The 27,649-nt window shown below is 42.5% G+C and overlaps 2 protein-coding genes across 2 annotated transcripts in view; one reads left to right on the forward strand and one right to left on the reverse strand.

Annotated features, from left to right (window-relative positions):
- The window catches only part of LOC120869429 (trophoblast Kunitz domain protein 1-like), a 45,101-nt gene extending 28,628 nt beyond the window's left edge, over positions 1-16,473 (forward strand). The window contains exons 6-7 of the mRNA XM_040248746.1: positions 13,856-13,989; positions 16,382-16,473. Of these exons, the coding sequence (XP_040104680.1) occupies positions 13,856-13,989; positions 16,382-16,473 (226 nt within the window). The remainder of the gene's footprint in view (positions 1-13,855; positions 13,990-16,381) is intronic.
- Positions 16,474-16,546: 73 nt separating this feature from the next.
- The window catches only part of LOC120869430 (trophoblast Kunitz domain protein 1-like), a 124,414-nt gene continuing 113,311 nt past the window's right edge, over positions 16,547-27,649 (reverse strand). The window contains exons 10-11 of the mRNA XM_040248747.1: positions 16,756-17,005; positions 16,547-16,657 (exon numbers count right to left, since the gene is read on the reverse strand). Coding sequence (XP_040104681.1) covers positions 16,547-16,657; positions 16,756-17,005 — 361 coding nt within the window. The remainder of the gene's footprint in view (positions 16,658-16,755; positions 17,006-27,649) is intronic.

Consider the following 27,649-nt stretch of genomic DNA (forward strand, 5'->3'; position numbering starts at 1 on the left):
AAAAATTGTGAAGATATATCTGGCCCTTCTCTGATGTTGTGGGCCGTGTTGGTCACTTCCAAGGCGTTTCCCTCTGTTTAGCTTCTGTTTGCTGGTCTCTTCAGGGTCTGAATTCCGTCCTGACACATGGGGGCGGTGGAGGACACTTTTTTTTTTTTTTTTTTTTAGGCTCACTAGTTCAGTCGCGCTGTGGGGAGGGGGGGGATGCTGCAAACAAATAGCACTGTCGTGGGCACACAGCGTCTCAACCCCGCTGGACCTGTCTCCCCCCACAACGCACAAACCGCTCTGGCTCCACGGAGCTCAGCCAGGAACTATCCGAGGCCAGCCCCAGGCTTCGTGCACCTCCCCGGTCCAAGCCGCTCGGTTTTGGCGCCCAGGTAACCCTCAGAGGCACAAACTTGTTTGGGACTGCGCTCTGCGCCCCTCCCGGGTCCGAGCAGCTCGGGAGCTTGGCGAGCGCGGTCGCCGGGACTTGTCCCCTTCTCTGTTTCTACTGCTCAGTTTTCTGGGTGTACTGCTGGCGCTCCTTGTGAGGCGGGTGGTGACTGTCCTGCATCCCCTGAAGTCTCAGCAAAGAAGCCTGCCTGCCGCTTTTCAGGTAGTCTCTCCGGGGCTGCGATTGCCCCTTTCCAGCCCTTACAGCTCTGGCTGCCTGTCCCCGGCGGGGGATGGTCTGCAGCCGGCTATTTCCGTTCAGTCCTTTGTTCTGTGTGCAGACCTGGCGGGGTCTTATGTTCCAGCTTTTCGCGTGGTAGCTATCCCCCAGCCTGGTTTGCTCGCCCAAGTTCGTTCGCTCTGGTTACGCGTGGGGCGTTTCTGCCCGCTTCTTACCGAGCGCGGCAGCCCGCGCCTCCCGCGCTTCCCTGCCCTGCCCCCACTTGCTAGCGGCGGCTGCAGGCGTCTGCGCGGCTTTTCCGCTGGGGGAGTTACTGTTGGGCTAGTAATCTGTTGGTTTTAATTATTTATTCGTTTTTTCTTCCTGTTATGTTGCCCTCTGTGTTTCCAAGGCTCGCCTTAGACTCGGCAGGTAGAGTGTTTCCTTGTGTTTGGAAACCTCTCTTCTTAGAATTCCCTTCCCGGGACGGGCTTCCCTTCCCGGGATGGAGCTCCCTCCCCACCTCCTTTGTCTCTTTTCTCGTCTTTTATATTTTTTCCTACCTGGTTTTGAAGACACTGATCTGCTTTTCTGGTTGCCTGATGTCCTCTGCCTGCCTTCAGAGGTTGTTTTGTGGAGTTTGCTCCGCGTTGAAATGATCTTTTGAGGAATTTGTGAGGGAGAAAGTGGTCTTCCCTTCCTATTCCTCCGCCATCTTAGGACCGCCCCGTGTTATCAATTTTCTACCATTAAGAATCTAATCTTCAGTACCCATTTTTACTTAGGGGTGTGATTCCTGGCTTGATTGCTCTCTCCTCTTTAGACTCTCCGTTTTCTCCCCCATGTCACCTCTATCTCTTCCCTCTCCCTTCTCTTCTCTACTGAACTCTGTGAATCTCTTTGGGTGTTGAGGGCTGTGGAGAACACTTAAATAACTGATTACTGCCTAGATTGGTTGCTCCCTTTTTGAGTCCCTCTCTTGTCCTTCTGGTCAACTCTCTTTCCCTGCTCCCTTCTCTCTCCTCCATGTAACTCTGAATCTCTCTGGGTGTCCCTCACTGTGGAGAATGTCTTCACCATTAGCCTAGATGTTTTATCGTCTGTGCTGTATGGATGGAGAAGTATTGAGGCTACTGTAAGAATAAGACTAAAAGTCTGAGGCAAAAAGCTTAAATACAAAACTTGAGAACCCCAGAAAACTCTTGGCTCCAAAGAACATTAATTGACAAGAGCTCATCCAAAAGCCTCCATACCTACACTGAAATCAAGCTCCACCCAAGAGCCAACATGTTCCAGAGCAGTACATACCACGCTAATTCTCCAGAAACGTGGGAACATAGCCCTGTGCATTAAAACACAGGCTGCCCAAGGTTACACCAAACCCATAGACACCTAAAAACTCACTACTGGACACTTCATTGCACTCCAGAAAGGAGAGATTCAGCTCTGCCCACCAGAACACTGATGCAAGCCTCCCTATCCAGGAGACCTTGACAAACCAATAGTCCAACCTCAGCCACAGGGAGCAACCTCCACAATAAAGAGGAACCACAAACTTCCAGCACACAGAAAGGCCACCCTAAACACAGCAATCTAAACAAAATGACAAGGCAGAGAAATATTCAGCAGGTAAAGGAACATGATAACCAAACCAAACAAAAGAGGAGGAGATAGGGAGTCTACCTGAAAAAGAATTCAGAATAATGATAGGGAAGATGATCCAAAATCTTGAAAACAAAGTGGAGTTAAAGATATATAGACTAGAGACAAGGACTGAGAAGACAAAAGACATGTTTAACAAGGACCTAGAAGAAATAAAAAAGAGTCAATCAATAATTAATAATGCAATAACTGAGATAAAAACTGCTCTGAGAGAACCAATAGTAGAATAACTGAGGCAGAAGATAGGATAAGTGAGGTGGAAGATAGAATGGTGGAAATAAATGAAGCAGAAAGGAAAAAAGAAAAATGAATTAAAAGAAATGAGAACAACCTCCAGAGATCTCTGGGACAATGTTAAAAGCCCCAACATTTAAATCATAGGAGTCCCAGAAGAAGAAGACAAAAAGAAAGAGCGTGAGAAAATACTTGAGGATATAATAGTTGAAAACTTCCGTACAATGGGGAAGGAAAAGGCCACCCAAGTCCAACGAATCAAGAGTTCCAAACAGGTTAAACCCAAGCTGGAACACCTCAAGATACATATTAATCAAATTAATGAAGATCAAACACAAAGAGCAAATATTAAAAGCAGCAAAATAAAAACAACAAATAACACACAAGGGGATTCCCATAAGGGTAACAGCCGATCTTTCAATAGAAACTCTTCAGGCTAGAAGGGAATGGCAGGACATAAAGTGATGAAAGAGAAAAATCTACATCCCAGTATACTATACCCATTAAGGATCTCATTCAAATATGAAGGAGAAATCAAAAGCTTTACAGACAAGCAAAAGCTGAGCGAAGTCAACACCACCAAATCAGCTCTTCAACAAATGCTAAAGGATCTTCTCTAGACAGGAAATACAGAAAGTGTTTCTAACTCAAACCCGAAACAACCAACTAAATGGCAACAGGATCATACTTATCAATAATTACCTTAAATATAAATGGGTTGAATGCCCCAACCAAAAGACAAAGACTGAATGGATACAAAAAAAGACACCCACCTACAGGAGACTCACCTCCAAACAAGAGACACATACAGACCAAAAGTGAAGGGCTGGAAAACAATATTTCATGCAAATGGTGACCAACTAAGAGCAGGAGTAGCCATACTCATATCAGATAAAATAGACTTTAAAATAAAGGACATGAAAAGAGACAAAGAAGGAAACTACATAACGATCAAAGGCTCATTCCAAGAAGAAGACATAACAATTATAAATATATATGCATCCGACTTAGGAGCACTGCATATGTAAGGCAAATGATAACAAGTCTTGAGAGTCCCTTGGACTGCAAGGAGATCCAACCAGTCCATTCTGAAGGAGATAAACCCTGGGATTTCTTTGGAAGGAATGATGCTAAAGCTGAAGCTCCAGTACTTTGGCCACCTTATGTGAAGAGTTGACTCATTGGAAAAGACTCTGGTGCTGGGAGGGATTGGGGGCAGGAGGAGAAGGGGACGATCGAGGATGAGATGGCTGGATGGCATCACTGACTCGATGGACATGAGTCTGAGTGAACTCTGGGAGATGGTGATGGACAGGGAGGCCTGGTGTGCTGCGATTCATGGGGTCACAAAGAACCAGACACGACTGAGCGACTGAACTGACTGAACTGATGAAAGGGGAAATTAACAGTAACACAATAATAGTGGGAGACTTTAATACCCCATGCACACCTACGGATAGATCAACTCAACATAAAATTGACAAGGAAACACAAACTTTAAATAATGCAATGGACCAGTTAGACCTAATTGATATCCATAGGACATTTCACTCCAAAACAATGAATTTCACTTTTTTCTTAAGTGCACATGGGATATTATTTAGGATAAATCACATCCTGGGCCATAAATCTAGCCTTAGTAAATTCAAAAAAATTGAAAACATTTCAAGCATATTTTCTGATCACAATGCAGTAAGATTAGATATCAACTACAGGAAAAAAAACTATTAAAAATACAAACATATGGAGGCTAAACAACATGCTTCAGAATAACCAACAAATCACGAAAGAAATCAGAAAATAAATGTGAAGCCACTCAGTTGTAGCTAACTCTTTGCGACCCCTTGGACTGTAGCCTACCAGGCTCCTCTGTCCATGGGATTTTCCAGGCACTAGTACTGGAATGGATTGCCATTTCCTTCTCCAGGGGATCTTCCAGACCCAGGGATCGAACCTGGGTCTCCTGCATTGTAGACAGACGCTTTACTGTCTGAGCCACCAGGGAAGTCACTGAAAATAAATCAACATATCCATATAAATGAATGAAAATGAAAACACGAGAACCCAAAACCTATGGGATTCAGTAAAAGTAGTGCTAAGAGGAAGGTTCATAGCAATCCAAACTTACCTCAAGAAAGAAGAGAAAAATCAAATACATAACCTAACCACACCTAAAACAACTAGAAAAAGAAGAAAAGAGGAATCCCAGGGTTAGTAGAAGGAAAGAAATCATAAAAATTAGAGCAGAAATAAATGAAAAAGAGACAATGGAGACTATAGCAAAAATCAACAAAACTAAAAGCTGGTTCTTTGAGAAGGTAAGTAAAATAGACACACAGTTCAGTTCAGCTCAGTTCAATCACTCAGCCGTGTCCGACTCTTTGCGACCTCATGAATTGTAGCACGCCAGGCCTCCTTGTCCATCACCAACTCCTGGAGTTCACTCAGACTTGCATCCATCAAGTCAGTGATGCCATCCAGCCATCTCATCCTCGGTCGTCCCCTTCTCCTCCTGCTCCCAATCCCTCCCAGCATCAAAGTCTTTTCCAAGGAGTCAACTCTTCACATGAGGTGGCCAAAGTACTGGAGTTTCAGCTTTAGCATCATTCTTTCCAAAGAAATCCCAGGGTTGATCTTCAGAATTGACTGGTTGGATCTCCTTGCAGTCCAAGGGACTCTCAAGAGTCTTCTCCAACACCACACCTCAAAAGCATCAATTCTAAAGTGCTCAGCCTTCTTCACAGTCCAACTCTCACATCCATACATGACTACTGGAAAAACCATAGCCTTGACTAGATGGACCTTAGTCAGCAAAGTAATGTCTCTGCTTTTGAATATGCTATCTAGGTTGGTCATAATTTTTCTTCCAAGGAATAAGCATCTTAATTTCATGACACACAGTTAGGTAGACTCAAAAAGAAAAAAAAGGAGAAGATTCAAATCAACAATATTAGAAATGAAAACGGAAAAACCACAACAGACAACACAGACATACAAAAGATCATAAGACACTACTATCAGGAACTATTTGCCAATAAAATGAACTACTAGGAAGAAATGGAAGAATTCTTAGAAAAGTATAACCTTTCAAAACTGAACCAGGAAGAAATAGAAAATCTTAACAGACCCATCACAAGCACTAAAATCAAAACTGTAATAAAAAAAAATCTTCCAGGACCAGATGGATTCACAGCTGAAATTTACCAAAAATTTAGAGAAGAGTTAACACCTATCCTACTTAAACTCTTCCAGAATATTGCATAGGAAGGTAAACTGCCAAACTCCTTCTATGAGGCCACCATCACCCTAATACCAAAATCATACAAAGATGCCACACACACAAAAAAGAAAACTACAGGCCAATATCATTGATGAATATAGATGCAAAAATCCTTCACAAAATTCTAGCAAACAGAACCGACAACATTTAAAAAGATCGTACATCATGACCAAGTGGGCTTTATCCTAGGGATGCAAGGATTCTTCGATATTGGCAAACCAATTAATGTGATACACCACATTAACAAATTGAAAGATTAAAAACCATATGATTGTCTCAATAGATGCAGAGAAAGTGTTTGACAAAATTCAATACCCATTTATGATAAAAAAAAAAAACCCTCCAGAAAACAGGCATAGAAGGAACATACATCAACATAATAAAAGCCATATATGATAAACCCACAGCAAACATTATCCTCAATGGTGAAACATTGGAAACATTTCCCCTAAAGTCAGGAATGAGACAAAGGTGCCCACTCTCATCATTACTATTCAACATAGTTTTGGTAGTTTTAGCCACAGCAATCAGAGAAGAAAAGGAAATGAAAGGAATTCAGATTGGAAAAGATGAAGTAAAACTCTCACTGTTTGCAGATGACATCATCCTCTACAAAGAAAACTCTAAAGACACCACCAGAAAATTACTAGAGCTAGTCAATGAATATAGTAAATATGCAAGATACAAAATTAACACACAGAAGTCCCTTGCATTCTTATACACTAACAGTGAGAAAACAGAAAGAGAAATTAAGGAAACAATTCCATTCACCAACACAACAAAAAAAATAAATAAAATACTTAGGAATAAATCTACTTAAAGAAACAAAAGACCTATATGTAGAAAACTATAAAACACTGATGAAAGAAATCAAAGATGACAGAAATAGACGGAGAAATATACCATGTTCATGGATTGGAAGAATCAATATAGTGAAAATGAGTATACTACCCAAAGCAATCTATAGATTCAATGCAATCCCTATCAAGCAACCAATGGTATTTTTCAGAGAACTAGAACAAATGATTTCACAATTTGTATGGAAATGCAAAAAACCTCAAACAGCCAAAACAATCTTGAGAAAGAAGAATGGAATGGGAGGAATCAACCTACCTGACTTCAGACTATACTGCAAAGTTACAGTCATCAAGACAGTATGGCATTGGCACAAAGACAGAAATATAGATCCCTGGAACAAAATAGAAAGCCCAGAGATAAATCCAGGCACCTATGGACACCTAATCTTTGAGAGGAGGCAAGAATATACAATGGAGAAAAGACAATCTCTTTAACAAGTGGTGCGGGGAAAACTGGTCAGCACTTGTAAAAGAATGAAACTAGAACACTTTCTAACACCATACACAAAAATAAGCTCAAAATGGACTACAGATCTAAATGTAAGACCATAAATTATAAAATTCCAAGAAGAAAACATAAGCAAAACCCTCTCTGACATAAATCACAGCAGGATCCTTTATGTTCAACCCCCCAGAGAAATGGCAATAAAAGCAAAAATAAACAAATGGGACCTAATTAAACTTAAAAGATTTTGAACAATGAAATAAACTCTAAGCAAGGTGAAAAGACAGCCTTCAGAATTGAAGAAAATAATAACAAACGAAGCAACTGACAAAGAATTAATCTCAAAAATATACAAGCAGCTCATGAAGCTCAATACCAGAAAAATAAACGACCCAATCAAAAAAAGGGCTGAAGAGCTAAACAGACATTTCTCCACAGAAGTCATACAGATGGCTAACAAACACATGAAAAGATGGTCAATATCACTCATTATCAGAGAAATGCAATCAAAACTACAATGAGTTACCATCTCACACCAGTCAGAATGGCTGCTATCGAAAAGTTTACAAACGATAAATGCTGGAGAAGGTGCGGAGGAAAGGGAACCCTCTTACACTGTTGGTGGGAATGCAAACTTGTACAGCCACTATGGAAAACAGTGCAAATATTCCTTATAACCTGGAAATAGAACTGCCATATGACACAGAAATCCCATTGCTGGGCATACACACCGAGGAAACCAGAGTTGAAAGTGACACGTCTACCCCAATGTTCATCAGACCACTGTTTAAAATAGCTAGGATATGGAAGCAATCTAGATGCCCACTGGCAGACAAATGGATAAAAAGGCTGTGGTACATATATTCAGCAATTAAAAAGAACGCATTTGAATCAGTTCTAATGAGGTGGATGAAACTTGAGCCTATTATACAGAGTGATGTAAGTCAAAAAGAAAGCCAGCAGTACAGTATATTAATGCATATATATAGAATTTAGCAAATGGTAACAATGAAAGAGGAGAGTGAAAAAGTTGGCTTAAAGCTCAACATTCAGGAAACAAAGATCATGGCATCTGGTCCCATCACTTCATGCCAAATAGATGGGGAAACAATGGAAACAGTGTCAGACTTTATTTTGGGGGGCTCCAAAATCACTGCAGATGGTGATTGCAACCATGAAATTAAAAGACACTGACTCCTTGGAAGGAAAGTTATGACCAACCTAGATAGCATATTCAAAAGCAGAGACATTACTTTGCCGACTAAGGTCCATCTAGTCAAAGCTATGGTTTTTCCAGTAGTCATGTATGGATGTGAGAGTTGGACCATAAAGAAAGCTGAGCACTGAAGAATTGATGCTTTTGAACTGTGGTGTTGGAGAAGACTGTTGAGAGTCCTTTGGACTGCAAGGAGGTTCAACTAGTCCATCCTAAAGGAGATCAGTCCTGGGTGCTCATTGGAAGGACTGATGCTAAAGCTGAAACTCCAGTACTCTGGCCACCTCATGAGAAGAGTTGACTCATTGGAAAAGACCCTGATGCTCGGAGGGATTGGGGGCAGGAGGAGAAGGGGACAACAGAGGATGAGATGGCTGGATGGCATCACTGACTCAATGGAAATGAGTCTGAGTGAACTCTGGGAGTTGGTGATGGACAGGGAGGCCTGGCATGCTGTGATTCATGGAGTCACAAAGAATTGGATGCGACTGAGCGACTGAACTGAGCTGAATGATGACCCTATATATGAGACAGCAAAAGAAACACAGATATAAAGAACAGACTTTTGGACTCTGTGGGAGAAGGCAAGGGTGGGATGATTTGAGAGAATAGCATTAAAACATATATATTACCATATGTGAAACAGATCACCAGTCCAGGTTCAATACATGAGACAGGGCGATCAGGGATGTTGTACTGGGATGACCCTGAGGGATGGGATGGGGAAGCAGTTAGGAGGAGGATTTAGGATAGGGAACACATGTACACTCATGGCTGATTCATGTCAATGCATGGCAAAAAACACTACAATATTGTAAACTAATTAGTCTCCAATAAAAAAAAAAAAACATGACCACTTCTTGGCATTTTCTGAATTCCTGGCAGAATTGGGTACTGCCAGGATTGTGACAGACTGTGTTTATCTTGTCTTGATCATATTACCTACATGCTCTGTGTCCTGGGACAATTCCATCTGCAGTTTTTTCATGATAGCAGGAAGTCCATGTTTTTAGAGTTTTTAGAAAGAATTACCAGTCATGAGTGCAAAGAATTCATACACTTGTTGTCAGGGATGTGTGTTTTCCACCAAATGTTTTAGTCTGAAAGATTTGTCAACATACCTACATTTCCTCATGACAGTTCCAAAAATAAATATGTGTCAAATAATGATCATTTCTCTGTTATGGAATAAATCAGAGAGTTGAGTGGCAGCTGAGCATCTTCTCTCCAGAGGCAACTGCAGGTTGAGCAAGAAAGGCATTACTTTCTTGAGTTTGTTCATGGGGCCAAGACTGCTTTTTCCAGGCTGCTATGATATTACTCAAGACACAATGCCCTTCCTCTTGTTCCCCTATCAGACTTTATTTCATTTTCTTTTAAAGACAGTTACATTCATAATTTTATAAACAGGCCTCATCATCATAGGGACTAACAAGAATTTTACTCTATCCACTTTCTTCAATGACAAGGCACTTAGCATGAAACCACTGTTAAAATATATAGTAAAATAATATCCTTCTAGGAGGGAGACACACAATAAAGACAAGGGAAAATCCTATACCAGGTCATGATGAGTGTTGTGAAGAGGGAGAATGATGGGGACAAAGGAAGCCAGCAAGGGCCAAGGAAATGCTCTGTGATAAGGAGGTCTTGAGGAGAGGCTCTCAAAATCGTCCCTGGTGTGACTGAGCAGCAGACAGGCCCAGGGTATCTTGGACTGAGTGGGTTGAGGGGAAGGAGAATGGAAAGGGATGAGACTGAGAGGCCATGGGGACAGATCATGAAGAGCTTTGTAAAACTTTAAAAATCAGAATCTGACTCTCAGGCAATGAGGAATTGGTCATGAGACCCACGGATAGAATTCACTTTGAAACAGGATTCTTGTGGCTGCAGTGTGAAGAGTGGTCTCTAGGGGGCAAAGGCAGAGTCAGAGGCCTCTGGGCAGGCTGCTGCACTGGTCCAAGTGAGCCATGATGGAGTATACCCACATTTTTGCCTGGATTGATCTCAGTTCCTTAGAGTACCATGGATAACCTGCTCTGTTGAGGTTTCTGTAGAGGCTTTATCACAAATCACAATTCATTAAATCTTTAGGGATTTGTGATGGGTTTATGTTTCAAACCCTCACCTCTCCTTGAGGTATGGGGGCAGGGAAAAGGTGAAGGTGGAAGTTAAAACTCCACCCCCTAATCAGGTGTTGGTTATCCAGACAACCAACATCCACTCTAAGGTTCGATTGAGGCTTTGTTTGTCACCTCACTCACATGGTAAAAGGTTCCCTTGGTTGCTGTCATCTCTTAGGAAATCCAGTGGTTTTAGGAGCTCTGGTCCAGGAACAGGAAGAATACTAAATTAGTATTTCTGATGGCTTCTGGTGCCTCAGCTGGTAAAAAATTCACCTGCAGTGTGCAAGATCTGGATTTGATCTCAGGCTTGGGAAGATCCCCTGGAGAAGGGAATGGCTACCCATTCTGGTATTGTGGCCTGGAGAATTCCATGGACTGTATAGTCCATGGGGTTGCAAACAGTCGGATACAACTGAGTGACTTTCATTTTCACAGATAGGTCACAGTATCAGTATTCCCTCAATATTTCTTTATTCCAGTGCCAATAACCTAAACAAAGTGAACACAATGATGGGTTTTCTTCCATGTCTTGCTTCATTAAATTATGATGCCTTCACACTTTCTTTATAATAGTGGAAGCTTTCAACCAAACACATGTACAGAAAATATTATAAACCCATGGACCATTGTCCAGCTCCAATCATGATCAACATATGGAGAATATTCTTAATATGTATCTTTTATCCCAGATAATCTGGATGGTGTAATCACACACCTAGAGCCAGACATCCTGGAATGTGAAGTCAAGGGGACCTTAGGAAGCATCACTATGAACAAAGCTAGTGGAGGTGAGGGAATTCTAGCTGAGCTATTTCAAATCCTGAAAGATGTGCTCTGAAAGTTGCACTTAATATGCCAACAAATTTTGGAAAACTCAACAGTGACCACAGGATTGAAAAAAGTCAGGTTTCATTCCAATCGCTAAGAAAGGCAGTGCCAAAGAATGCTCAAACTACTGCACAATTGCACTCATTTCACACACTAGCAAAGTAGTGCTCAAATACTTCAAGCCAGGCCTTAACAGTATGAGAACCGTGAGCTTCCAGATGTTCAAGTTGGATTTAGAAAAGGCAGAGGAACCACAGATAAAATTGCCAACAACCACTGGATCATCAAAAAAGCAAGAGAGTTCCAGAAAAACATCTATTTCTGTTTTATTGACTATGCCAAAGCCTTTGACTGTGTGGATCACAATAAACTGTGGAAAATTCTGAAAGAGATGGGAATACCAGACCACCTGACCTGCCTCTTGAGAAACCTGTATGTAGGTCAGGAAGCAACAGTTAGAACTGGACATGGAACAACAGACTGGTTCCAGATAGGAAAAGGAATACTTCAAGGCTGTATATTGCCACCATGCTTATTTAACTTCTATGCAGAGTACATCATGAGAAACTCTGGGCTGGATGATGCATAAGCTGGAATCAAGATTGCTGGGAGAAACATCAATAACCTCAGATATGCAGATGACACCAATTTTATGGCAGAAAGTGAAGATGTAAAGAGCCTTTTGATACAATTGAAAGAGGAGAGTGAAAAAGTTGGCTTAAATCTCAACATTCAGAAAACAAGGGTCATGGCATCGGTCCCATCACTTCATGGCAACTAGATGGAAAAACAGTGGAAACTGTGGCAGACTTTATTTTTGGGGCTCCAAAATCACTGCATATGGTGACTGCAGCCATGAAATAAAAAGATGCTTACTTCTTCGAAGGAAAGTTATGACCAACCTAGACAGCATATTAAAAAGCAGAGACATTAGTTTGTCAACACAGATCCATCTAGTCAAGGCTATGGGTTTTCCAGTAGTCATGTATGGATGTGAGAGTTGGACTATAAAGAAGGCTGAGTGCTGTAGAATTGATGCTTTTGAGGTGTGGAGAAGACTCTTGAGAGTCCCTTGGACTACAAGGAGATCCAACCAGTCCATCCTAAAGGAGATTAGTCCTCAATGTTCATTGGAAGGACTGATGTTGAAGCTGAAACTCCAATACTTTGGCCACCTGATGTGAAGAGCTGACTCATTTGAAAAGTCCCTGATGTTGGGAAAGATGGAAAGCAAGAGGAGAAGGGGACAACAGAGGATGAGATGGTTGGGTGGCATCACCGACTCAATGGACGTGAGTTTGGGTGAACTCCAGGAGTTGGTGATGGTCAGGGAGGTCTGGAGTGCTGTAGTCCATGGGATTACAAAAAGTCGGACACAATTGAGTGACTGAACTGAACTGAGTGTCCTTGTTAGGACTTCCCTGTGGCTCAGGAGTAAAGTATCTGCCTGAAATACAGGAGTCACGTGAAACACCATTTCAATCTCTGGGTAGGGAAGATCCCTTGGAGGAGAGCATGGCAACCCATCTCATTCTCTGTCTTGGGTTAAATAAACTATTATAAAAAGTAGTTTTATCTCTTTCTTTTTACTCTTTAAAATATTGCTACTTAAAAAAATGCTAGGAATTTCCTGTCAGTTCAGTGGTTAAAACTCAGTGCTTTCACTGCCCTGGAGGCCTGGGATTAGATCACTGGATGAAGAATTAAGTAATTCCATGTGCAGCACAGCGCCCCTCCCCCCCAAATTGCTGGTACTAGAAAATTTAAAAGTCTCTTTGTGGCTTGCATTATGTTTCTGCTGCACAGCACTATGGTAGATTGAAGGGGGGGGGTGATTTTGCCTTTTGCTTATGCTATTCATATTCACTATAGCTTGATCTTTTAGAAATAAATATGATGATGTATTCTGTGCCAAGTTGCTTTAGTTGTGTCCAACTCTCTGAGACCCTATAGATCATAGCCTTCCAGGCTCCTCTGTCCGTGGGATTCTTCAGGCAAGAATACTGGAGTGAGCCACTATGCCCTCCTCCAGGGGATCTTCCTGACCCAGGGATGGAACCCAATTCTCTTAGGTCTCCTGCATTGGCAAACAAGTTCTTTACCATTAGCACCATCAGGGGAGCCCATGACGATATATATGATACAATAAACTCATTATCCCAAAGTGAAATAAATAAGCCAATGAACAAAGAGGTGTGTTCTCTCTCTTGGAATGTTGAGACACTAGCTGGGAGGCTCTGGATGGGAACCAATAATAAGAGAACAGAGAAGAGCTGTGCTGGGCTTTCAGGGACAACGTGGTCCAGCCCACCTGTTTTACAGACAGGGAAGCTGAGGTCTCCAAAAAGTCCCTTTTTAGTGCAAGGTCACAGGGACTCAAGTCTGCAGTAGATGAAGCTGGGGAACACATTCCAGATGCTACAGAAGCACCATCCTAGAGGACTTGCCCAATGTCCAGGAAGAATCCATCCAAGGACATTGGCACTGCCTCCAGGTAAGAAGTCCAGTTCTTGCAGCCAACACCTCTGGCCCAGGGTGCTTCTTATTCTAAGTAACGAAAAGCATAATACTTCCCTTAACCCTGGGGAACAGGGAGCCTTTTCTTTCAGCTGCAGCTATAAGTTCCAGCTTCCCAGCCTCACCCCAGAACATGAAGCTACTCACACCATGAAGCTCAGCTGCCTACTTGCCCTTTGCCTCACCCTCTGCCTGGTGGGCTTGGCAAGCTCAGGAGAGACCTCAGGTGAGCTGAGGTGCTGGACACAGCGTCCCTGATCATAGCCTGGTCGGGGAGTATTGGGTCTAACCAGCCATCTGGTCACTTCCACCTCAAGAGAAAACAAAGACCTAGACACGGGAAGAAGTTCCCTGTGGTCAGCTTTCAGTCTCAGAAAAATCTGAGGCCAGACCTCCCAGATGTCTCTTTGACATCAGCAAATTTTAATTTTTCTTAAAAAGCAAGACATATGTTCATTTAAAAAAGACAAACCATATGTAAATATGTGAAGTTTAAAAAGTGGGTCCCCTGTTTCACACAGCCCCAACAATCCTGTGCTCCAGAATCCTACTCCCTAGAATTCTTAAGCAACAAAGAGATATTGATGATGCTTTGAACAGGAGGCCAGATTCTCAAACCTGGCTGCACATGCAAGTCCCCTGAGGTCTCTCTGGGTCCCACATTCAAAAATTCTGATATAATGGGTCTGGGACAAAGCCTGGGCATCAGGGTTTTTTTTAAGTCCCTCAAGAGGTTCTAATATTCTAACCAAGATTGAGAATTTGCTGCCTAAACAGAAGATCTCAAGTTCCTTTCTACAATGCCTCTTCCCTATTCCAGGTTAAACTTCTCCTAGGAAATCCAGCATGGTCAAGGTCACTCTCATTGGGGATTCACAAAATGGTTTGGTGGAGCTGAGTTGACCCATGTGCTTATAAATTTGAGGAATGCTGTCCTTAATAGGGAAAGTGTCATTCTCAAAGTGCTATGTGCTATATCCATAAAAAGATACACTGAGGTCCTGAGTGTCCAAGGCAGATGGTTGAGGGAGGGTGTGTGTGTGTGTGCATGCGTGCATGCGTGCATGTGTGTGCGTGTGTGTGTGTGCATGTTTGATAAGTCACTGGGTTTGATACCCAAAGCTAGATGTGAAAGGAGTTAAAATCACAAGTGACTCAGTGAAAGAGGCCAGTTTCTTTATTTGCTGATTACCCATGATATTAAAGATTATTTAATATGAATATCTTTTTCCTGGCAGTGAAAAATGACACTTGCTCATTGTCATTCGGGTGACACTAAAAAGAATTTTAGAAAATAAAAGTCATTTGAAATGCTACCACCCAGAGATAACTGCTCTAAATATATTGAGGAATAACCTTCATGCCATCATTATATGGGCTTATATGTATATTTTATAGCCATAGGAACACACCAGGTGTCTTATTTTACAATTTGTTTTTTTTATTCAACAAAAGATAAGTGCTTCTCTCCATGTTGTTGTATATCATCAACTCTATGCTTTTTGGTGACTGCATAATGGTCCACTGATCCCCTGTTGGTAAACATGTACATTTTTTCCAAATTAGAAACTTTTCCCATTAAACAAAGCTCCAACCAACATCTTGATGTCAAGTTATGAGAGGATACAGCACTTGGGATTTGAAATCGGATCTGGGTTTAAACTCCAGGCCTCTCTCAACTTATAGGCTTTATGATTTTGGGAAGATTCCCAAACCTCTCCAAGCCTTGGTTTCTACATTTGTGAAATGGGAACAGTAATACCCTCTCGGTTTGGTTGTTTAACTAATGGCAAGTATAGCAAACCCCTAGGAGGGTGCTTGGTGTAGAGTACGTGCTGGGAAAAAAGTGTTGATCAGTTCATTAACAGGACACATCAGTGACCATTCTATTCTCTCTTACCCTTGCAGACAATCTTCAATTAGAGGCTTCCCAGCAGTTGTTTCAAACCATCCCTGCCATGTGCCAGCTTCCCCTCAGAGTCCCAAGCAAAACTTCTTTGTTCTGATACTTCTATACCTCTACATCCAATGTGTGTGAGCCCTTTACCTATGGTGGTTATCAGGGCAATTATAAGAATTTTGAGACCACAGAGATGTGTTTGATGGTTTTTCAACCCACTGGTGAACCCTCTGATAGACACAGCAAGAGTAATGGAGGTGATGGGATGCTGGGTGTGAAGGGAGAGGGTATTGGTGAGGATGCTGATGGTGATGCAGGGGTTTATGTTAATATGGGAGTTGGTGATGATGAGAATACCTGTCACTGAGTGCTGGGGTGTGAAGGTGTTGGAGGTGTAGACAGCATGGCTTTGGTGGATGATGACTCGGATAGTAAAGACAAAGGGAAGATTGGATATTGTAGCAAGCCCTCTTAAAATACGTGGTGAGGGGTCTTCCCTGGTGGTCCAGTGGCTAAGACTCCACCCTCCCAATGTGGGGGGCCTGGATTTGATACCAGATCAGGGAACCAGTTCCCTCATGCTACAGCTAAAAGATAGCCCACGGCACACCTAAGACTCAGTGCAACCAGATAAATAAAAATAAGTAAATAAAATACGTAGTGGGGCTGGCAGAGGTGAAGACAGAAATGTAACCTTTATGGGTGATCCTGTTGGCAGAGGTGATGAACGTGGTTGTAGTAATGATCATGGTGGGACATGATAGAAGTGAGGAGGTGCCCGGGCTGGTGGATGCTGAAGGGGTTGGGTAAGGAGTCCAGCTTGATGGCTCTGGCTCTAGGATGCCAATGGGCCAGCCAAGAAGGGAGCAGGCTGTCATCTCCATCACAGAGACCGAGAACAAGAGCTGCTGACGATGACACCTGCATTTTCCCAGGCATTGACCAAAAGCTGGCTTGGCTGCTCTTCCTGCTCAGAGGCCATTTTGAACTCATCCTATAACCCTCCAGGATTGGGTCAATAAAGTGTTCAAAGTTCATGTGGCCTGAAACCTTCCTACAAAGGCCCTGGGCTTGTCCTCAAAAATCACTCACAGTCACAGGGGTGATCAAACTTGCATCACCCCACGCCCAGCCTTCCAGGTCCTCACTGTCCTGTGTTCCTAGAATGAAGACAGGACAGAGGACAAAAGTTCCCCTTTCACCAGGGGTCCTCAAGGAAGCCAGACTGAATGGAAATTTGGGGAACTTGGATGTCTGTCCCTGGATCCTGGCCTGCTGCTCTTTCTTATCCAGGGCTACATGATGAGCCAGAATGTTCTTCCTGTCCAGCAGGAACCATGGCCTGGAGGAGTGTGGAAGGGGTACAAATTCAGGGAATCTTGGTTTTCTCTTCTCCACCCAGAAGAATATTGGAAAAATTTTTTTACATATTTTAAAAATTGTGGTAAAATATATACAACATGTAGCTTCCCAGGTGTCTCAGTGGTAAAGAATCTACCTGCCAATGAAGGAGACCCAAGAGATGTGGGTTCAATCCCTGAGCCCAGAAGATCCCCTGAAGGAGGAAAATGCAACCCACTCAAGTATTCTTGCCTGGAAAATCCCTTGGATAGAGGAACCGGGTAGGCTAAAATCCATGGGGTGGAAAAGCGTCAGACACAACTGAGCACACACAACACATATACTACATGAAATTTCCCATTTTAACCATTTCTAAGTGTACCATTGAAAGGTTGTTCCTGAACAAAAAGATGCCAGGGTTCTTGGCCTCTGGAGGAGAATAATTCAATCCGGGGCCAGAGACAAGGCTTGATCACTCAGAGCTTTTGTGTAATAAAGTTTTATTAAAGTATAAAGGAGATAGAGAAAGCTTCTGACATAGGCATCAGAAGGGGGCAGAAACAGTACCCCCCTGCTAGTCTTCAGCTGGATGTTATATAGTCACTAGCAGTCTGTTAATGAAAGAAGAATGTCTTAAAACTCAGAATGGCACCAGGCCCTTCACCCATAAGATGCATTTTGGGATAATCTTGACACCAGACGATTCATCCCAGGCCATAAAATGATTAACTTGAATCTTGTAGAAGGGCAGATCACCATACAAATAGCTTCCTTTACATAGATGAGGGGAACAATATCTGAGTATAACATACTGGTTTGTCAAGTAGGTTCTGAGCCATTAGGTGGAACCGACTTGAAGACAGAGTTTGGGGTAAATGCATAGTACATTAACATAGCTTAAGACAAACATTTCCATAAGAAAAATGCATTGGTTATCTCAAGGTTTGAGAATGGTTAACTTCAGGTGAAACCAGGTGTCATTATAGCAACACAATATTTTAAGAGAAACCTCTTTTTAAATTTGTATAGAGAAGAAAAAAAATATTGCTAGTTTGTTTCCTCCTGCCACTTAAGATAGATAAAAATGTCTGATACTTGCAGGCTATTTCCTCCATTTGGAGACGGCTGGCTGTTACCTCTCACCATTTAGTGGCATTACATAAACACACATTGTTGTGATACCGTGAGCATCACTCACCTCCAGAACTTTTTCTCTTCCCAAACTGAAACTTTGTACCCATTAAAAATTAACTCCTCTTTCTCCCTACCTGCAATCCCTGGGTGCCACCACTCTAATTTCTGTCTCTATGAGTTTAACTACTTCAGAAACCTCATATACATGGAAGCATACAGTACTTGTCCTTGTGACTGGCTTGTTTCACATAGCAGCATGTCCTCAAGTTTCAACCATGTTGTAGCCTATATCAAAATTTATGTTCTTTTTATGTATTTATTTATTGGTTCATTTCTTTTAGTTGTTTGTTTTGGCTGCTCTGGGATCTTAGTTCTCTGACCAGGGATTGAACCTGTGCCTCCTGCACTGAGAGCTCAGAGTCCCATTACTCACCTGGGAAATCCCATACTCACTTGCATTCTTATGTCACATAAGGGGTGTTTACTGCTTGGAAGTAAACTTGAGTAAAAGCATCTTGACCTAGTTGCTTTTGCCCATGGTCTGGACTAGCTCACTCATGCCACCTCTTGTCTTATACATGCACACACATCATTTGTACATTCTAGAAGCTCTTGGAAAACCTTGAGAGGTAACCTGAACAGTTCCATCTCTGTTAGCTGTACACTGGATGCATGCACTGTATTAAAGACCCTGTACTCATACTGGTGGGGTTTCTAGAGAGCCCCTCACCTTACCCATCCCTACCTCTAGACCCCAGGCCCCAAGCCACAGTAGCCCACACCCATTCATACAATTATGTTTGTTGACTGAGCACTGACAGCTTGTCCTGAGTGCTGATGTGTTCAGGTAGAGGAGAGCCACTATGCCTCCAAGAAGCTCCTCGTCTAATGGAAGTTAAAGGACAGTAACAACCAGGGAGATAAGGAATATGAAAGCTGACCAGGGAGGGGAGGGGCACCTACAGAACCTTGGTGTGTCAAGGAAGCCTTCCTGGAGGAAACAACGTGTCACCTGGTTTCGTAAATAGAGGAGACCTGGCAGTTGAGAGGAGCGTGGTGATTAGTGGAGCAAGGCATTCTGTTTGATGGCTAATTCACAAAAAGCCTAGGATGGGAAAACTAAGGGAGGGAGGGGCGGACCGCAAGTAATGTACACACTTGACAAACGTGTCAGAGGAGGAGAACGAAGGTGGGGGCAGGGCAGACACTTGCCAGAGGACTTGTTTCACAGGAATCTGGGGTTCCACAGCCAGGACGTGGGCAGGGGCAGGCTTCAACCCAAGGGCTTCAAAGCCTGTGGGTGGTCTAAGGACAACCCAGAATACAAGATCTCAATGAGTCAGATAAAAACATAAAAACTGGAAGGCTGGGCTCCACCCAAACTGACTGAATTCACGGGTCTGGATCCCAGGAACCTGCGTTATTTCACAAGAGCCCCAAATGGCTGCAATGCAGCTCTGGTTGGAAAATGGTCACCCAAAACTCTTGTGTCTCTCCAGCGCAACCCTGGTGACAGGGGGCTGGCTCTCAGGGCTCCTAAAAGGCATAGGATGGTTCACTTTCATGGCCATGGAGATGTTGATATAAACACTACCTGTCAAACCCAGGGAGTTCTGGGAACCAGTCAGAGGAGGATGCCGAGGGAGGAGGGAAGCAGGAAATGAGAAGGAATTTCTGGCAGAGGTGGGAGGAGGCAGGGGCCTTTGGTTGGTTGGTTGGTTGCTTTTTTGACGGGGGAGGGGATCGGACAGGAAATCCAGTTCCAGTACCTGCCAAACGCTCCCTAGGCCCCAGCTTTCCCCAGGCCTCAGCTCTCCCCAGGCCTCAAGGACAGGAGACAAAGAATCAAGGAACTAGACACTTTTTATTCCACAACCAGTAATCTCCACCTACCACACAGTGGTATGAATATTTTAGCAAATCCTGTTACCCAGGCCAGTGCTGTCCAACAGAACTTTCTGCAGTGGTGGGAACATTTGTCCCCATAATGCCCAGTCCAGCAGCCACTAATCACGTGTGGCTACCGCGCACTTGAAATGTGGCTAGTACACCTGAGGAAATGCACTTTCAGTTTAAATTAGTTTAAATTCAAACGCCATGTCTGACTCATGGCTACTGTCCTGAACAGCACAGCTCTAAGTCTCTGTGGGGGGAGGGGAGATGCTCAGGCTGGTCGGATGAGGTTGGCCAGACACTTGGCCAGGCCACCCTTTCTCGGCTCTTTGATATGGAAGGTGCGGGTGAATAGGCTGTAGGAAGAGCCATCGTACACAACCACCACCATGCATGTGAGGCAGATGACGTTGTAGGGTATGCTGAAGTCTGGCATGGGCAGGCTTACCAGCAGAGGCTCCAAATAGAGCCTCACGAAATAGCTCGAGCTCTGGGAGACTCAGAAGCTGGGCATCAGGAGCAGGCAGTGAGGTGGGACTGGCTGCTTCCCCTCATCTCAACCCACCCCACCCCATCCTCTCTCGCTGACCACACAGGGCCAATCCCAGAGGTGAGGGTTTTTGAGGCTTTCTTAGCCTCAAAGCCTTTTAAAACTCAATACAGAAATCAGGAAGATCCCCTGGAGACAGAAATGGCAACCCACTCCAGTATTGTTGCCTGGAAATTCCACAGACAGAGGAGCCTGGAGGGCTACAGTCCAGGGGTTTGCACTTTATCAGTGAAGTCAACATGGTTCTCAAAAGTACCCAAACCTGCTTATTGCTTAAGACAGACGCCATCATTATATTTCACAAAGAAAAAAAATCTATGACTCAGAGAGGTGAAATGGCTTGCCTAACATCACACAACAACATAGTGAGTTACTGAAGCTAATCTTTCATTAATTCAAGTAATTTCATTTAATGATGAAAGTCATTTCATGATGCTGCTATAAACTAATAACTAGTAATAATAATTAACATATATTTATAGTATTACTATTACTTCTATCAGATCTGACATTCATTAAATGGTTATTCTGCCAGGACTTGGACAAAGCATTTAACAAATACAACTTTTTTATTCTCATCAAACACTATGAGATTGATAGAGAAAGAAAGAAGCAACCTCTGAGTGTCAGGACCTGAGCTGGGTACTACAATAGTCCTATGTTCTTCTGCTCAGCATAAATATTTTACAAAATTTCAACATCAGATTAGGCCATTCTGCATTTGTGAAAGATCTAGACTAAATCAGGACTTTTGATTATCATGTTTGAGCACTGACAAAAGGAGCTAAATTACACAAACCACCAGTGTGACCTAGCACCTTCCTATCTTGAATGACTGCTACTTCTTGACCAAGTACAGCTCTCACCTCTATCTAGTCTCCCCTTATTAGAGTTAAAATCAAGATACCCATTTAGAGAACTGTCCCACTTCTTCACAGCCTTCATCCATGTAAGAAAGATATGATTTTTTTCTATCAAAGAATTTATAAGAAATAAAGAAGCGATTCATTCTTAGAATAGATGAACAGAAAGATATATAGCCTAAAGTGGTGGCTAGTTGGCAATCCTTTGTTCTTTTCACTTCCTGATTCTCCTTTCTCACAAGAACATTTTGGCGGGCTAATTTCATAGGCTTTGTCCTGGCACACTAATTTTGCGGGCTTTAACCTGGACATGCTCAAAGAACTAAAAGTGTAGGGAAAATAGTTACTATAAGTCGTCCAATCAAAAATTTAGGCACCGTCAAGAAAGACTGTAACTCTGTGACTCTCAGACTATGAGGACCCAGAGGAAGGAACCTGCGTCTTAGGAATAAAAACTGAAGGAACTTCTGGCTCTGTGTGCTTGCTCCCATACCTTCCTCTGTAGTGTGCCCTTCTGTAGAAGTAAAGACTATCTTACGGAGCCATTTTTGATTGTCTGTTCTATTCCCACAACACAGCTTTGAGAGCATTTCCAACATCCACAGCAAAGCCAAATTCCTGAAACCCTCCCCCAAATCACCTAACACAGCCCACATCCTGTAAGTTCTTTCTAACGTTGTCTTAATGACAACGTTAATGTCTAATGTTTTTACTTTAGGCTCCAGGCAGAAGGCAGGCTTAGAATCTGCTGGAATGAGAGGGGAATCATCAGTTATGAGGATAGTCATCACAGCTCTGTAAGAGGTCAACAACTAGAACCACTAGTTTGTTTGGAATAGAGAATGTTAGGGTTGTTGGGGGTGGTCAAATTGAAAAGCCTATTTGAATTGAAAGCCCAAATTGAAAAACCTCTTTCTGGAACATAATTATGAATGTTACTAGGCGTGACATGATACAGTTGTAGTTGTTCATTCGCTCAGTCGTGTTGGACTCTTTGCGATGCCATGGACTGCAGCCAGGCTTCCCTGTCCTTTACCATTTCCTGGATACAGTAATCATGTACAGATGGATACTTTCTCATGAAGTGAAGTGAAGTCGCTCAGTCGTGTCCGACTCTTTGTGACCCCATGGACTGTAGCTTACAAGGCTCCTCTGTCCATGGAATTTTCCAGGCAAGAGTACCGGAGTGGGTTGCCATTTCCTCCTCCAGGGGATCTTCCCGACCCAGGGATTGAACCCAGGTCTCCCGCATTGCAAGCAGACACTTTACTGTCTGAGCCACCAGGGAAGCAGTACCAAGCAAAACTGGGATAATGATTTGATTAGCCTTTAAACTTCTATAAGGCTTCCCTGGTGGTCCAGTGGTTAAGAATCTGCCTTCCAAGAAAGAAATTCTGGGTTCAATCCATTGTCAGAAAACTAAACCCCAAATACTGTAGGCACTAAGTTGATATACCATAACTACTGAACCTGGGGTCTGCAACTAATAACTAACTCACCCCAATAAATACAGAAATGCTCAAAAAAAAAAAAACAAAAACAACCCACAACTCTACAACATAAACAGGTTACAAGTAAGAAATATTCCTTATGTGTCAATAATTACTGGGTCTGGATGCCTGAGTTTTATAATACTATTTATATTCTCTGCACTTATGTATATGGTTATTAATAAAATTTTAATAAAATCATTAATAAAATTAATCATTAATAAAAATTTTGAAGGAATCATGCTATAATGGAAAAAAGCATGAAGAAAACATACCACTGTGTTTACTTTGGTTACCTCACAGGGATTCTATAAGCTGAATATTGATACTATTGATATTGTAATTGTAAGAAGAAATGTACGTATTTGTTTTTTCATCCTTTTCCTAACACTGTTCCTAAAAATCTTAATATTTCTCATGTGATGAGAACATTAAAAGTATCTTTTGGTATGTGAAGCTGATGAGTTTGGAAGACCCTCATGAGACCAGAAAAGTTAAAAGTGAAAGTGAAGTCACTCAGTCGTTTCCGACTCTTTGCGACCCTATGGACTGTAGCCTACCAGGCTCCCCTGTCCATGGGATTCTCCAGGCAAGAATGCTAGAGTGGGTTTCCATGCCCTTCTCCAGGGGATCTTCCTGACCCAGGGATTGAGCCCAGGTCTCCCACTTTGGCAGGTGGGTTCTTTACCACTAGCACCACCTGCTGCTGCTAAGTCACTTGGGAAGTGGTAATAATCATTATATGGCACCTCAATATACTTTCTTACTCAAAACAAGTAGGTAGAGAAATTGTTTCCAGATTAAACTTCTTGGTGGAAAATGCCCAAAATTCACCATGAAATGTGATTCAATCTTTATATTCATGACTGGTAATCTCTTCAAAAACCCATGTAACATACATCCCCTGTTCAGATGAGAAAATTGCAGATGTCTTGCCCCCAAGACATGGCATGTGAGTGGCAGGGTCAAGACAAGATACTGTCAAATTATAACTCATCTTATACACTACCTGATTCTACCAGGAAATCTGGAAAAATAGATAACTGAGAACAGTTTCTGGATGCAATGTCCTATTGTCATTGCTCCCCCCTTTTAGAGCATTTCTGAGCCCCTGAATCACAAGGGAGAATGAGTCTGGGTTTTTCCCAGACAACAAATATGTGCTGTCCCTACAAACGCAAGCCAATTTCCCAAACACCCACTGGGTGTCCAGCTAGTCCATTTACTTCTGATTTGAAATTCATGGAGTTACTGCAAATTCTGCAGGTTACGGGCTCAAGACTGTCCTCAGTTCAGATGCCAGCCATGAGGTCCTGAGTCACTCATGCTTGTGAGCAAATGGCTAAAATCAGGGAATCTGTATCCCACCTTCAAATTCAACAACTAAATAGAATCTGTAGCTAAACCGAGGAAAACCTTGCTTTCTTTTCCCAGACTGATATACAAAATATAATTCAAGGCAGTAAAATGGAAAAGATGTGTTGGGGTGGGGGTGTGCCCAGCCTCTGTCCTCTAGTGAGCAGAACATCCTTACATTATCTTCCAGTATTTACCAACCCACAAGCTTCCTGACCCTAGAATTTATATATTTCTTCCTAGATTTCACTAAACAGGTGTAGTGATTGGATCATTAGCCATTGGTGATTTCTGTCACTCTCACTGAACTTTCCTCTCCCCAGAGGTGCAGAAACTACAAACCTTTATTCTCTTCTCTGAGCACTTGTGTGGGAACACCTCTACTGTATGGTTCTCCAGTTGCCTTCCAGAAATCATCATCTGACCTACGAAAGAGAGTAAATGACAAGAGTTTCCAGGAGGCCTGGTCCATGAAACAGGGAAAGGATCAATGTGGATAAGAAAATAACAGTCAAAAAAGGACAAGGGAAAGGGCCTGGAGACTTTTGTAATATTGTACCAGCTTTGGTCCCACAGCCTACTACACAAGGGCTGTTTCTCGCTTTCCCTGAAGTTGCTTTCCTCTGTGGTTCCACATCTTTCAATTAGTTTTTAATAATAGAGGAATAATCATTACTTGATAAAGAAATATTTTTATTTGTCCAAAGCAAGTAGGTGGAGAAATGCTTTTCAGATCAACATATTGTGGTGGAAAATGGACAAATCTGGCCATCAAAAGTGAATAAACTTTGTATTCGTGACTCATCATCTGTTCAAAGAACTCATGTAACATGTTTCCCTTGTTCAGATGAGGAAACTGCAAATGAAATTTCCTTGTGTGTTGACCCAGCACACAAGCATGTGGGTGGCCTCATCAGGACAAGATACTGTCAGGTCACAACCCATTTGATACGCTACTGATTTGCTGGGAACTTGAAAATACAGATAACTGGTAAGAGTTTCTGGGAGAAGTGTCCTACTTTCACTACTCACCTCTCCCCAAGCCTCATGTGAGCCCTCCGATCACAGGGGAGGGTGAATCTGTTTTTTTCCCTGACATGAAATACACGGTTTCTCCACAAACACCATCCAGTTGTTCACCACCATTGGTTTCTACTTCATAAGCTCTCTGAGCCTATATTGATGGTTTTTTGTGTGTTTTTTTTTTAGATTTCACTTAATAGACATATTTATTAAATCATTGGCCAGTGGTGACCAATCTCAATCTCAGAGCCCTCTCTTCTCCCCACAAGTAAAGAAAGTTCAAACCTTTACTCATTGTTTGAGCCAGTTGTTTTATTTCATCGAATCCCATTCCTTTAAAAAGCTCGGCAACTATAAAAGACAAAAATTCCAACATTTTCAGGAGTCTTGGACCATGAACCAGGAAAGGATCAAACATGGATAATAAAATGATAGTCAAAAGTGGATAAGGGAAAAGGCCTGGAGATTTTGCTAATATGGTATCAGCCTTGGTCCCATGAACCAGCTACACAAGGGCTGTGTTTCATTCTTTCCCTGCAGTTACTCTGCTCGGGGGTCCCAGGTCTTTCTGATTAATTTTTATAATAAGGGATAATCATTATTGGACACATAAATATACTTTCTGGCCCCAAGGAAGTAGGTAGAGGAATTTTTTCAAATGTACATATTGTGGTGGAAAATGATGAAACTGGCCATGACATGCAAATAAACTCTTTATATTTATGTCTGGTAATATGTTCAAAGAATCCATGTAGCATGTACCTGCTATTCAGATGAGGAAACTGTAGATGACTTGTCCCAGAACACACAGCATGTGGGTGGCAGGGTTGGGACAAGAAATTGCCCTGTCTCAACTCATTTGATATATTACACTATTCTGCCAGGAACTCTGAAAATATCGATAATTTGTGAGAGTTTCTGGGTGCAGCGTGCTATTTTCATGACTCCCCTTCCCAAGACTCTCCCCAGCTCCCAAGGCACAGGGAGAGTGAGTCTGGGTTACCCTGACACCAAATATGTGGTGTCTCCTGTAAGAAATCCAATACCCCAAACACCCACTAAAGGTACAACAAGTCAATTTACTTCTGATATGAACTGAAGGAGTTAGCACAGAGTCTGCATGTTGAGGGCTCAAAGCTGTCCTCAGTTCAGATGACAGCAAAGTGGTAATGATTTGATAAAGTATATAAAACACAAAAGTTTCATTACCCCAGTCTGTGTTCAATAACTCAGTAAATCTGATGACCAAAGTCAGGAAGACCACTCAAATACGGATCTCACATTATTATAAAGGATAAATCTAGGCACAGCAAAATGAGTGAGATGTGCAAGGCAAAGTGGAAGTGGAGGTGTGGGGAGTCTCCACGCCCTAGAGAACACTGGGCCTTCAAATCATTGCAGTGTGTTGCCACCTGAAAAGCTCCCTGAATGCTCACATTCATGGATTTGTATTGAGGTTTCACTAAACAGGTATATTGACTGAATCATTGGCCAGTGGTGACTGTTCTCAATCTCAGCGTCCTCTCTTCTCCCCAGAGGTGCAAGAAGTTCAAACTTGTAACCACAGCATCGATGAAAACTGAAATCAAATCTATTACTGGACGCTTCTCAAGTCTCCTTCCATGGCTTGTCTCCAGACCTATGAAAGACAGTAAATTCCAGGAGTTTCAGGAGGCCTGGCCCATGAACCAGGACAAGGATCAAATATACATTATAAAATAATAGCAGTTAACAAGGGATAGGACAAATATGGATAATAAAATCATAGTCAAAAGAGGACAAAGGAAAGGTCCTGACTGCTGCTGCTGCTGCTGCTAACTCGCTTCAGTCATGTCCAACTCTGTGTGACCCCATAGATGGCAGCCCACCAGGCTCCCCTGTCCCTGGGATTCTCCAGGCAAGAACACTGGAGTGGGTTGCCATTTCCTTCTCCAGACTTTACTAATATTGTATCAGCCTTGGTCCCAGGGGTTTTCTCTGCTGTGGCTCTGCTTATTCATCAGGCCTTCGGGTTGTTTTCCATATTAGAGGAATAATCATTATTTGAACCTAAATATCTTTCTTGCCCAAAGCAAGTAGGTAGAGAAATTGTTTTCAGATGAACACATCTTGGTGGAAAATGTGCAGAATTCACCATGAAATGTGAGTCAACTCTTTATATTCATAACTGGTAATCTGTTCAAAACCCCATACAACATGTACCCCTCTTCAGATGAGAAAACTGCAGATGACTTACCCACATGGCACGTGGGTGGTAGGGCCAGAACAAGATACTATCATGTTGCAACCCACTTGATGCAGTACCTGATTCTACCAGGAATTCTGAAAATACAGAC

Source organism: Oryx dammah, unplaced genomic scaffold, assembly GCF_014754425.2.
Source record: "Oryx dammah isolate SB20612 unplaced genomic scaffold, SCBI_Odam_1.1 HiC_scaffold_10, whole genome shotgun sequence".
Classification (NCBI taxonomy): domain Eukaryota; kingdom Metazoa; phylum Chordata; class Mammalia; order Artiodactyla; family Bovidae; genus Oryx; species Oryx dammah.